Source organism: Lolium rigidum, chromosome 7 (genome assembly GCF_022539505.1).
Source record: "Lolium rigidum isolate FL_2022 chromosome 7, APGP_CSIRO_Lrig_0.1, whole genome shotgun sequence".
NCBI lineage: Eukaryota > Viridiplantae > Streptophyta > Magnoliopsida > Poales > Poaceae > Lolium > Lolium rigidum.
Window position 1 is genome coordinate 269,296,929 of NC_061514.1, and position 11,855 is coordinate 269,308,783.

Here is an 11,855-nt window from a genome sequence, read left to right on the forward strand (position 1 = left end):
GCCACGTGCTCCGCCGCCCCGCAATGAATCCCCTCTCGCCGCCGGGATGAATCCTAATTTTTTCCCCAACGTTTCCTTCCTCTCTCTCGCCAGCGCGTGCTCTGGAGCGCCGATGGGTTAATTTAAGGCACGAGGCTGGCCCCACCATTAACACCAACCCAGCCACGTCATCGTTTCCCAGCGCAAACCGCCTTAGGGTTAGTTTAGGACTGGGATTTGTGATTACAGTGTTCAAACAACAGGGATTTGGAATTGAGGGTTCCATTCGGCGGACTTCTACGAGTTTAAGAAAAATGAACTTTTTCCTCCGAAGTATTATCACCAGACCCAAAACGAAAAGGGATTTCTATTTTCGTGCCCTCGGTTCCTTAGTTGTGCTCAGTTTTCCCCAGCCCCTTAGTTTTTCCTCAGTTTTACCCTAGCCTTTGTCTGAAGACCCGCAGAAGGAGCTCAGACGGAAGGAATCCGTTTATTTGGACGTTACGTGCCGACGTGTTGCGCCGCGTCGTCCGTGGGGCCGCGTCGTGTGGGGCCGCGTCGCGTGGGGCTGGTAGAAAGGGACCGCGTGGGACGGGACGAGAAGCGTTTGGTTGCACGTGAGCGGGAGCTGGGTTTTGTCTCTCTCGGCCCAAATTGGCATTTTTAAGAGCACCTTTTCCCCTCTTTCTCTCTCTGTCTTTTTCACCAAATTAGTATCAAATCTAGAGAAGCTTCTATTTCTGTCTTTCTTCAATATGGCAGCAAATCTAGTAGCAAATCTCTGGGGTTATTTATGCCTTTTGGCCCTCGTTTTTTGCCCAATATGGCAGCAAATCTAGTAGCAAATCTAGAAGCTATTATATGATAAATTCACAGCGAGCATAATCGAGAAAACTAAGTATAATATATAGGTAAACTGCATACAGACAGCCAAAAGCAGCCAATAACATTGTTAATGTTCACGACAAACTAAGCTGCAAAAATATACAAGATCACGCACGCAATGTATGGACAACAAGAAGATTAGGATGAATGAATTTTTCTTCATTCCTCCTCATATATTTCTCCGTCGCTCCATTCGTGCAATTCCCCAAGGAAATATTCATTGAACTCCTTCCGTACTGCAGGTGTGAGGCCAATACATCCTCCAAACGGTATGGCTCTGTGTTCATTTCTCAAACCGTAAAATCCTATTCTATCCACACGTAGTAGCCACTCATCCCGGGCATTTGTATCATGAGAGTACGCTCGATATAACCCAAATCCGTGTAGTAGATGCTGCCAGGTTGAAGTGTCGGGTACACTCGGTGTCGACGGAGATACACCGGATATAATTCACGAAGAAGGCATTACGCCAATGTTAGTGACCGGATGGAGAGAGCGGCTCCGAGTGTCCACACGGTACACCAATGGTCTGCCCGCCAAAGCCGCGGCGACCAACAACACAAGCAGCGACTCACCATCCGACTCCACAAGGTAGAACTTCGACGTCCAAGTTACGGAAATGAAATTAGTGTCTCCATCTTGACGGTGCTCGCGCGCTGCTGCAGCTCGTATATTGGTGCACACTATTCTTCCGATCTCAAAATTGTCCGCGAGCTATCGCATACGGTTCACCATTGAACGGGGTAATGGAACGGAAACCATGGTTCTTGATCGAAAATCTTCCTTCTCCCCAATCCCCATCTTCATTTATATCCTTAGTTGGAGTGCTCTCATCGACCCAACCAATTTCCGGCGGGTAATGTGTGGCAACGAAGACCATAGTCGGGGATTTGATAACGACGGTCGATTTCGAGAAAAACAGATGGCATCTGCGCCTCAAACATCGTGTTCGATTTCTTTGTGAGTGGGTTCGAGCAGCCGTATCTTGTGCGGTGGGTTCTTACGAGGCAAGCACGATGACGCCACGGGAAAAGCCGAGGAAGTAGAATCTAAAATATATTGAAAAGATAACATTCGGCACTAAGATTGAAAATAAGATCTATGGTGACGCCACGGGAAAAGCCGAGGAATTTGAACCTTGCACGAGCTGCGAGATAGATCTATGGTGACGTAGCGGGATGTGCCGAGATGGAGGAAGGTGAACTCGGCGGCGCGTGGAAGGGCGTGGTGTAGCATGATCCATTCGTGCGGGTGCACGTCGGGATCGGGTAAACCTGAGCGCCAATTTCTACGGACTTGCCTCATAGCGAGTAGGCTGTCCACGTACTCCTCTTTGGCCAATAAGCATTCGCCGATCTTGTGAAGTGGTCCGTCAGCGGTGAGACCGGCCCAGTTCACGGAGACGCCGCGCTTGGATGCGCCGCCCTCGGATGCGCCGCCCTCGGAGGCGACGGGCTCGGCGGCGACGGGCTCGGAGGCGACGGGCTCGGAGGCGACGGGCTCGGGGGCGATGGCCGCCGGCGCATTCTTCTTCTCCATCGCCGGAAGGGGAGGGCTCGTACGGCGGTTGGGGGTTTTTGGAGAAGTTGATGGGACGTGAGAGGGGTGGTTTCGTGCGTGAGCGATAATGAGACGTGCTTGTGTGCGAGAGGGAGGGAGAGAGGGGCTTACGCGTCCTAAATGCGACCCGAGTCAACAATGGCACGTCTTCCACGTACGCACCGCGACACGTGTCAACAATGGCACTTCTTCCACTTCGCACCGCAACACGCGTCCTCGAGTCTAACCCTGGAAATTTAGATATACTCATGTATACCCTCGAGTCATATACTAGCATTTTTTGTATGCTCAGTTTTCACCTTGAGTGCTAATACTGGCTAGTGCAATATACTCGGTTTTACCCTCAAGTGGCTGGTCAACAGAGAGTCAACAAATGGGATTAACTAGTTAAATGAGTTATTTAATGTGCAAAAAATTCCGAAAAGGAGTGGCACTTACTCATGGAGTCTTTACCACAAATTTCCACTTCTCAAATCATAGATAAATCGTAGATAAATCAAGTTTCACCACAAATTGCCACTTCTCAAATCACCTAGTAGCTATGAAGGTGCATGGTTTTCCATAATAAGCCCTACCCAAAACGAGCTTTCCCCAAAACATACTTTATCCGAATGAGACCATAATTTTCACACTCATGTAGATTTGTATTGCAAATAGTTTGAGGTAGGCCAAGATGGGTTTCATTGTACAAAACACGCATTTTCCATTTTTTAAATCTCATATTTGAATCCCTTAGTACTGTTTACTACTCACTTGCCCTTGGTTTCTTGATACTACTCGGTTTGCCCTCTCCCTTCACAAACTCTCACAGACGCCCAACATTGCCACTGATTGGTCTATCCCATGTCACGCGGATCGTGCCCGACGACCGTTGATCGTATGATCTAACGGGCAGGATAACCCCTATCTCTCTCTGCGGTCGGGGCCACCACCCTCTCTCTCTCTCTGTCGTCGGTTAGCTTCACGCAAAGTTTGGTTTTCTCGCATTATTTTTCACGAGCTAAATTATAAACTCTTTTTAGGCATTACTTTTCACGCAAAAAATGATAAACCATCACCGATTTGTTGTAGCCATTACTTTTCACGCACAAAAATGATACACCATCACCCATTTCGTGTACCCATTACTTTTCACGCAAAAAATGATAAACCATCACCGATTTTGTTGTAGCCATTACTTTTCACGCACAAAAATGATAAACCATCACCGATTTGTTGTAGCCATTACTTTTCACGCACAAAAATGATACACCATCACCCATTTCGTGTAGCCATTACTTTTCACGCAAAAAATGATACACCATCACCCATTTCGTGTAGCCATTACTTTTCACGCAAAAAATGATACACCATCACCCATTTCTTGTACCCATTACTTTTCACGCAAAAAACGATAAACCATCACCGATTTCTTGTAGCCATTACTTTTCACGCACAAAAATGATACACCATCACCCATTTCGTGTACCCATTACTTTTCACGCAAAAAAATGATAAACCATCACCGATTTTGTTGTAGCCATTACTTTTCACGCACAAAAATGATAAACCATCACCGATTTGTTGTAGCCATTACTTTTCACGCACAAAAATGATACACCATCACCCATTTCGTGTAGCCATTACTTTTCACGCAAAAAATGATACACCATCACCCATTTCTTGTACCCATTACTTTTCACGCAAAAAACGATAAACCATCACCGATTTCTTGTAGCCATTACTTTCCTTTTAGGCATTACTTTTCACGGTAAAATGATAAACTATACCCCCACAACGGTCGTCTCCTCCTTAATTTATTGTGTATAAACCCCCACAACGGCCATCTCCTCCTTATTTTATTGTGTAAACCCTACAACGGTCATCTCTCCCTTATAAACACCCACACGGCCATCCCTTGTGTCAATAGGTTCTGCCTCTCTCTTCTTTTCGTTCACATACACTTTATCCATTGCCATGGCTTCCACGTCTCGGACGCGGACCGGAAGGGGAAGGGGAAGGGGAAGGGAAGGGGAAGGGGAAGTGGATCATCATCATTGCCACCACCACCGTCAACACTGCCATTGATCATAGAGGAGTTCTTCATCGTCGTCTATGAAGACCCTTTGGTCAAGAAGGTACGTACGCGTTCCCACATATATGATGCATGTGATTAATTATGGGCATGTTCTAAAAAACCTTTAATTTCAAGGGTTCCCTAATTTCAAACGATCGGCGCTCGATCTCTTTGCGGGAACTCCCAAAAAAATTTGCGGACTATCTTGACGGCAAGGAGCCGGCTAAGGTGTATACTGCGAGCGGTGGTCGCGGTCCTCGTCTCCGGACCGTGGAGGTCCTATTTGACGGACAAGGCTGGATGTACCTCGACAAGGGCTGGGAGAAATTCGCCATCGCGCACGGTGTGGATTTCGGCTGGTTCGTACACTTCAAATATGAAGGCGATGATGTGCTCACGGTGAAGGTGTTCGACGGAACAATGTGCGGGAGGTACTACTACTCGGACGACGAAGATAACGACGATGAAAGCGACGACGACGTGAAGCCATGCATCCATCCCCTTTAGATAATTAAGGGGATTATGACCAAGAATATATATGTAGCTTCATATGCATCGATTTAGAGATCTAGCTATTTTCTATATATTATGCATGTAAAAATAACATCCCATTTCCACTATTATTCGAGCACCACATCCTCCAAACGATGCCGATGCCGATGCCGATATCGGCATGGTCGGAACGGCTATGCTCGCCACCACTTGCTAGGTCAACGTCGGGATGCACAATGTTTAGCATAAGAGTCACTTTAGATTAAGGCTGCGAAAATAGTCACGTGCCATGGGTCGAGGCGGCCCCTACGGAGCGGCTCTATATTATATTCTCTAAATAAAATAGACGACCACAACGGTCATTGGCTGCGGAGGCCCCACGGAGCGGCAATATATAATTTTCTATAAATAAATAGACGACCCACGCGGTCATTGGTCGCGGCAGCCCATAGAGCGGCCCCATTTGTCATTAGCGGCACCGCGTATACAATCGGAAATAAAACGGCCCACGCGTCGGCGGTAGATGGATCCACCCGTCGGCACGAGACGGTCGGCGAGGAACTGACCTCACGGTAACGGTAAGGCCTCGACTACGACGGCAACCCGCGTCTTCGAGGGTTTCAAACTAGAGGGAGGAAAAGCGAGGAAAAAGCTAACGAGTGCAGGGAAAGCCGAGTACAACTAACGAAGCAGGGGCACGAAAATAGAAATCCCAAACGAAAACCCTGTGAGCAACAGAAACACCCAAAATGACTTTTTCCCTTGGAAAAGCCGCACCGCGGCGTAGATACCAATGCAGCTCGCGTGCACGCCGTTGAAGGCAGGCCTGCCAAGCGGAAGCGGAGCGCGGAACGGCCGTCCTCAGTGCGATAGATACGACGACCCCGTCGCGCCCAACGCGCGGCACGGGCAGGAGCAAACAAACGGAAAAAAGTGATTCCTTGCTTCCACAGCCACCAAAAGTAAACCAAACCGGTGGTACCCAGCCACTGCCACTGCCGCTTTCCGCACCAGGATTCCTCTCCTTCTCTCTCTCTCACCCACAGTCCCGCACTGCATCCATGGCTCGCCCCTACCACTGACAGCTCGCGCCCACGAAGCATGGCCCCGCATGTCACCGAACAACGGTACCATGCGAGAGGTATGGGCTGGGATTTGAGGTGTAGGCATGGCAGCGTAGCCACCTGTCCGTCGTCAACCCGGGGCCAAAAGGCGGGCTACAAAGATCCACGGCGCACTACCGTCTCCTTCCTCGTTCCGTTCCGGTGCCTAGTAGTGGGTGAGCCACCGCCGAGCCTGTGCACGGGCATTCTATACATCGTCGTATACGTGTGCGTAGTGTGTACACATCAGTAGGACATTGCTCACCCAGCCCAACCACCACCTTCCCCCTCCCCTCATCATCACTCCCGCGCCCGCCCCACCCGCCGACGCACGCCATGGTCTCGCTCGCCGGCTCCCAGATCCTCTCGCCAACCCACGGCCCCTGCACCACCACCTCCGCCTCCTCTACCCGCCGCCCGGGCCACTCCATGCGCACCATCCGCTCCGCCCTCCTCCACCCGGACTCGCCCCCAGGGCCCGCCTCCCGCCCGCGCGCCACCGCCCACACCTCCGACGCGGACTCCGACATGGAGAACCTCACCGACTCCGTAATCGACTTCCGCCTCAGCGAGCTAGCAGCCACCGCAGGCCCCACCCACCCAGCGGCCGTCGCCAAGTCCTCCTCCGCCAACGCGGCCGCCACCGACATGCTCGACCTCTCCCGCGACTTCTCCGACTACTCCAGCTTCAACTCCGACATCTCCGGCGAGCTCCAGCGCCTCGCCGCCGCCGCCTCCGCCTCCGCCACGCCCGCCAGATCCGACCCCACCGTGGATCTAAACGACCTCGAGTCCATGGATCTCTCCGAAGCCGCCTCCCCGCTCTCCCACATCGAGCCCTTCATCCACGCCTGCGTCCGCGCCCTCTCCCCGGACTCCCCGCCCGACGCGCGGCGCGGGGCCGCCGCCCGCATCCGCCTCCTCGCCAAGCACCGCTCCGACATCCGCGCCCTGGTCGGCTCCTCCGGCGCCATCCCCGCCCTAGTCCCGCTCCTCCGCAGCACCGACCCCACCACCCAGGAAAACGCGGTCACGGCCCTCCTCAACCTCTCGCTCGAGGACCGCAACCGCACCGCCATCACGGCGGCCGGCGCCATCAAGCCGCTCGTCTACGCGCTGCGCACGGGGACGGCCCCCGCCAAGCAGAACGCCGCCTGCGCGCTGCTCTCGCTCTCCGGGACCGAGGACAACCGCGCCACCATCGGGGCCTGCGGCGCCGTCGCGCCGCTCGTGGCGCTCCTCTCCGCGGGCTCCACGCGCGGGAAGAAGGACGCGCTCACCACGCTCTACCGCCTCTGCTCCGCGCGCAGGAACAAGGAGCGCGCCGTCAGCGCCGGCGCCGTCGTGCCGCTCGTGCACCTCATCGGGGAGCGCGGCACGGGCACGTCCGAGAAGGCCATGGTGGTCCTCGCTAGCCTCGCCAGCATTCCTGAGGGCCGTGATGCCGTGGTGGAGGCCGGCGGGATTCCGGCCCTGGTTGAGACCATCGAGGACGGGCCTGCCAGGGAGAAGGAGTTCGCGGTCGTCGCTCTGCTGCAGCTCTGCTCCGAGTCTTCCAGCAACCGGGCGCTTCTTGTTCGAGAAGGGGCCATCCCGCCGCTTGTCGCGCTCTCGCAGTCTGGCTCTGCTCGTGCAAAGCACAAGGTATGCCATTAACATTCCTCTTCCTAACATGCCACGATTGAAATTTCATCTCATTTGTTAATCTTACTTCTAGTAATATCAATGTTGTAAGTGTCAGTCTTGAGTTTGAGCTCTTGATGCCACTGCCATTGTCCTGAACAGTGTCCAACGAACTCGTCAGTTTTAAGTGCCAGTCTTGAGTTTGAGCTCTTGATGCCACTGTCATTGTACTCGACAGTGTCCAACGAACTTCATCAGTTAGCTCTGCCGAAGTCCCATTGACGCTAGTACTGGGCTGCTTATTAAATCTGGACGTAGAAAATGCAGTAGTTGCTATGCATTGCCTTGTACTGATCAAAGCCAGGTAAGGACTTGTAGATTCGGTTCACCTGGCGGAGACATGCACTTGTTTAATTTCACACTTATTGTTAAGTACAGCCCATGATCTGCTAAATCTTGGATGTACAGTAGGATCCGTGCCCTATCTTCTACAGGTCAAATCTACAGTTCATTTACTCGTAAACAATGCTCAGTGTCTCTAGAAAACGCGGAAACTTAAATTTGACCATGTGCTTGAGATTTCCTACTGAAATGCTCCGTACATGCTTATAAAGTTTTGCCACTAGAGTTTGTCTATGCCATGACTCATCTTATTCTGGTGTCTGCCTTAGATTGCATCTGCTATTTTATTTTTGCTGAAGCTTGAAGATTTGGTCCTCAATTCTGGAGTCACTGATCTTCAGTTCTTTGATTTCCAGGCTGAGACTTTGCTTGGCTACCTGCGCGAGCAGCGGCAGGGTGGCGGCTGCAGAGCTGGACTGGGCGCAGCTACGAGCATGGCTCGGTAGTGCGCTAGTTATGCGATGATGAAGCGACGAGCTTGGCTAGGTAAATGCAGTACTGATGTGGCGGAATAGAGGTAGTATGCTTGGTTTATGTTTGACCTCGTCTGCTCCGTTCTTGATTCGAGTATCGAGAACGGAGTAGTAGCCCTGTAGGGATGGGGCGCGATGATCATGTGTAAATAACGGCTGGCTTTTGGCTCGGTTATGTGAATACATGTGTGGTCTGCGAGTGATGGATGGTTAGATCTTAGATGGTTTGGTTACTAACATCAGTTGAGAGGAGGATGATAGGACTTGGATTGTTGCTGAGGCTAAGTGATGCGGAGTTGTAGGTGTGTACATGATGTTAGGGTGGCAATATGGTATTCTTGCCTGGCTTTGTGAGGTTATAGGGGGAATGTTGGGTAGCCAACCATGCCATTTTTACTTATGTTTGGAGTCCAACTTCCCCCCTGTTACGTTTTATCTAGTGTGACCTGTTTTGCAGACCTTTTGTTGATTCGGTTGCTCCAATTTGTGTATCTCTAATTGATTGCGAAGTGTTTGTAAGAGGTAAAGGTATGTTTGGTCTCTAGCCAGACTTTGCTCTACCAAATATTTGGCTAGCCAAAATTTTGGGTAACCTGTTGGTTGCCCATGAGTATGCCAGCATTGGTAAGAAAAATGACTTTGGGCAAAGAGCTTACTGGTATGCGAAAAGTTTGCAACTATATCCAAAAAATGACCAATTTATTATGTCATGGCAACAAAATTGGTAAGGTTGGCAACCATCCAAACATACAGTTTAACACTTATCTGATGTTTTTAGAAGCTCCTCCCACCAACTGGATCACCAACCTCTACACAACTTGAGTATGAAACAAATGCCTGCCACTCCACCAATGTATTCTACTGCCATGGTTGTACTCGGGGAAACAAGATTGAACTTGCTCGCTGTCATGGGCAGTGGCCAGTTGCCCCTCAGTTGATCGACATACGCTGTCTAGATCACTGGTGCCTGATGCAACACATGAACCAAATTAGATCTCCCGGTATGGTCATCATGATCATCATCTTACTACTGCTGCACACGCAATTATTGCGAGACCTAAGGTGTTAGGGCATCTCCAGCGGCGCGACGCATTTCGGACGCCCAAAAGTGGTCGCGAGCGTCCGTTTGCGTCGCCCGCGGATATATTTTGTCCGCTCGTCTGGGTGTGCTCCCACCGGGGCGACCCATTTTTTAAATTGCAACATAGTACAAATATTGAAAATAGTACATAAAAATGCATAAAAACTATACAAAGTAGATCTATAGGCCTAGACTACTTGCTTCCTGACGGGCCGGCACCGTCGTTGCGTCGCTCCGTCGCCTGCTTTTCCGCCGCCTCCCGCGCGGCCGCTATGGCTCGGTGCGCCGCCGCGTTGATGGCGTGTATTTCACACGTTCGTTGGGCAACCCCAAGAGGAAGGTATGATGCGCACAGCAGCAAGTTTTCCCTCAGAAAGAAACCAAGGTTTATCGAACCAGGAGGAGCCAAGAAGCACGTTGAAGGTTGATGGTGGCGGGATGTAGTGCGACGCAACACCGGGATTCCGCGCCAACGTGGAACCTGCACAACACAACCAAACTACTTTGCCCCAACGAAACGATGCTGAGGTTGTCAATCTCACCGACTTGCCGTAACAAAGGATTAACCGTATTGTGTGGAAGATGATTGTTTGCAGAAAACAAGAGAACAAGTATTGCGAGAGATTGTATTTCAAGAAAGAGAATTGGACCGGGGTCCACAGCTCACTAGAGGTGTCTCTCCCATAAGACGAACAGCATGTTGGGTGAACAAATTACAGTTGGGCAATTGACAAATAAAGAGAGCATGACAATGCACATACATATCATGATGAGTATAGTGAGATTTAATTGGGCATTACGACAAAGTACATAGACCGCCATCCAACCGCATCTATGCCTAAAAAGTCCACCTTCAGGTTATCATCCGAACCCCTCCAGTATTAAGTTGCAAGCAACAGACAATTGCATTAAGTATGGTGCGTAATGTAATCAACAACTACATCCTTAGACATAGCATCAATGTTTTATCCCTAGTGGCAACAAAGACAACACAACCTTAGAACTTTCTCGTCACCGTCCTGTGTGTCAATGCGATGCATGAACCCACTATCGAGCATAAGTACTCCCTCTTGGAGTTACAAGCATCTACTTGGCCAGAGCATCTACTAAGAACGGAGAGCATGCAAGATCATAAACAACACATAAGCATAACTTTGATAATCAACATAACAAGTATTCTCTATTCATCGGATCCCAACAAACGCAACATATAGAATTACATATAGATGATCTTGATCATGATAGGCAGACTCACAAGATCCGACAATGATAGCACAATGGGAGAAGACAACCATCTAGCTACCGCTATGGACCCATAGTCCAGGGGTAGACTACTCACACATCACACCGGAGGCGACCATGGCGGCGTAGAGTCCTCCGGGAGATGATTCCCCTCTCCGCGCAGGTGCCGGAGGCGATCTCCTGGATCCCCCGAGATGGGATCGGCGGCGACGGCGTCTCGCAATGTTTTCCGTATCGTGGCTCTCTGCATCGGGGGTTTCGTCACGGAGGCTATTTGTAGGCGGAAGGGCAAGTCGAGAGGCGGCACGGGGGGCCCACACCACAGGGCCGCGCGGCCAAGGGGGGGCCGCGCCGCCCTAGGGTTTGGCCACCCCGTGGCCCCTCTTCGTCTCGTCTTCGGTCTTCTGGAAGCTTCGTGAGAAAATAGGCCTCCGGGCTTTTATTTCGTCCAATTCCGAGAATATTTCTTTACTAGGATTTCTGAAACCAAAAACAAAGAAAACAAGCAACCGGCACTTCGGCATCTTGTTAATAGGTTAGTTCCGGAAAATGCACGAATATGATATAAAGTGTGCATAAAACATGTAGATAACATCAATAATGTGGCATGGAACACAAGAAATTATCGATACGTTGGAGACGTACCAGCATCCCCAAGCTTAGTTCTGCTCGTCCCGAGCAGGTAAAACGATAACAAAGATAATTTCTGGAGTGACATGCCATCATAATCTTGATCATACTATTTGTAAAGCATATGTAGTGAGTGCAGCGATCAAAACAATGTGTATGACATGAGTAAACAAGTGAATCATAAAGCAAAGACTTTTCATGAATAGCACTTCAAGACAAGCATCAATAAGTCTTGCATAAGAGTTAACTCGTAAAGCAATAATTCAAAGTAAAGGTATTGAAGCAACACAAAAGAAGATTAAGTTTCAGCGGTTGCTAACTTGCAACAT

At 50.4% G+C, this 11,855-nt stretch overlaps 1 protein-coding gene across 1 annotated transcript; it reads left to right on the forward strand.

Annotated features, from left to right (window-relative positions):
- The first annotated feature begins 6,255 nt into the window (after positions 1–6,255).
- LOC124675830 (U-box domain-containing protein 4-like) lies at positions 6,256–9,042 on the forward strand. Its single transcript, XM_047211902.1, has 2 exons — positions 6,256–7,719; positions 8,457–9,042. Exons 1-2 carry the CDS (start codon positions 6,412–6,414, stop codon positions 8,544–8,546), a joined length of 1,398 nt encoding a protein of 465 aa, XP_047067858.1. The 5' UTR covers positions 6,256–6,411; the 3' UTR covers positions 8,547–9,042.
- The last annotated feature ends 2,813 nt before the right edge of the window (positions 9,043–11,855 follow it).

Bases quoted from the DNA above. Each gene is read 5' to 3' on its own strand.
- LOC124675830 (XM_047211902.1), top strand. From the start codon at position 6,412: ATGGTCTCGCTCGCCGGCTCCCAGATCCTCTCGCCAACCCACGGCCCC. The intron at 7,720-8,456 runs GTATGCCATTAA...TTTGATTTCCAG, and splicing joins CTGCTCGTGCAAAGCACAAG to GCTGAGACTTTGCTTGGCTA.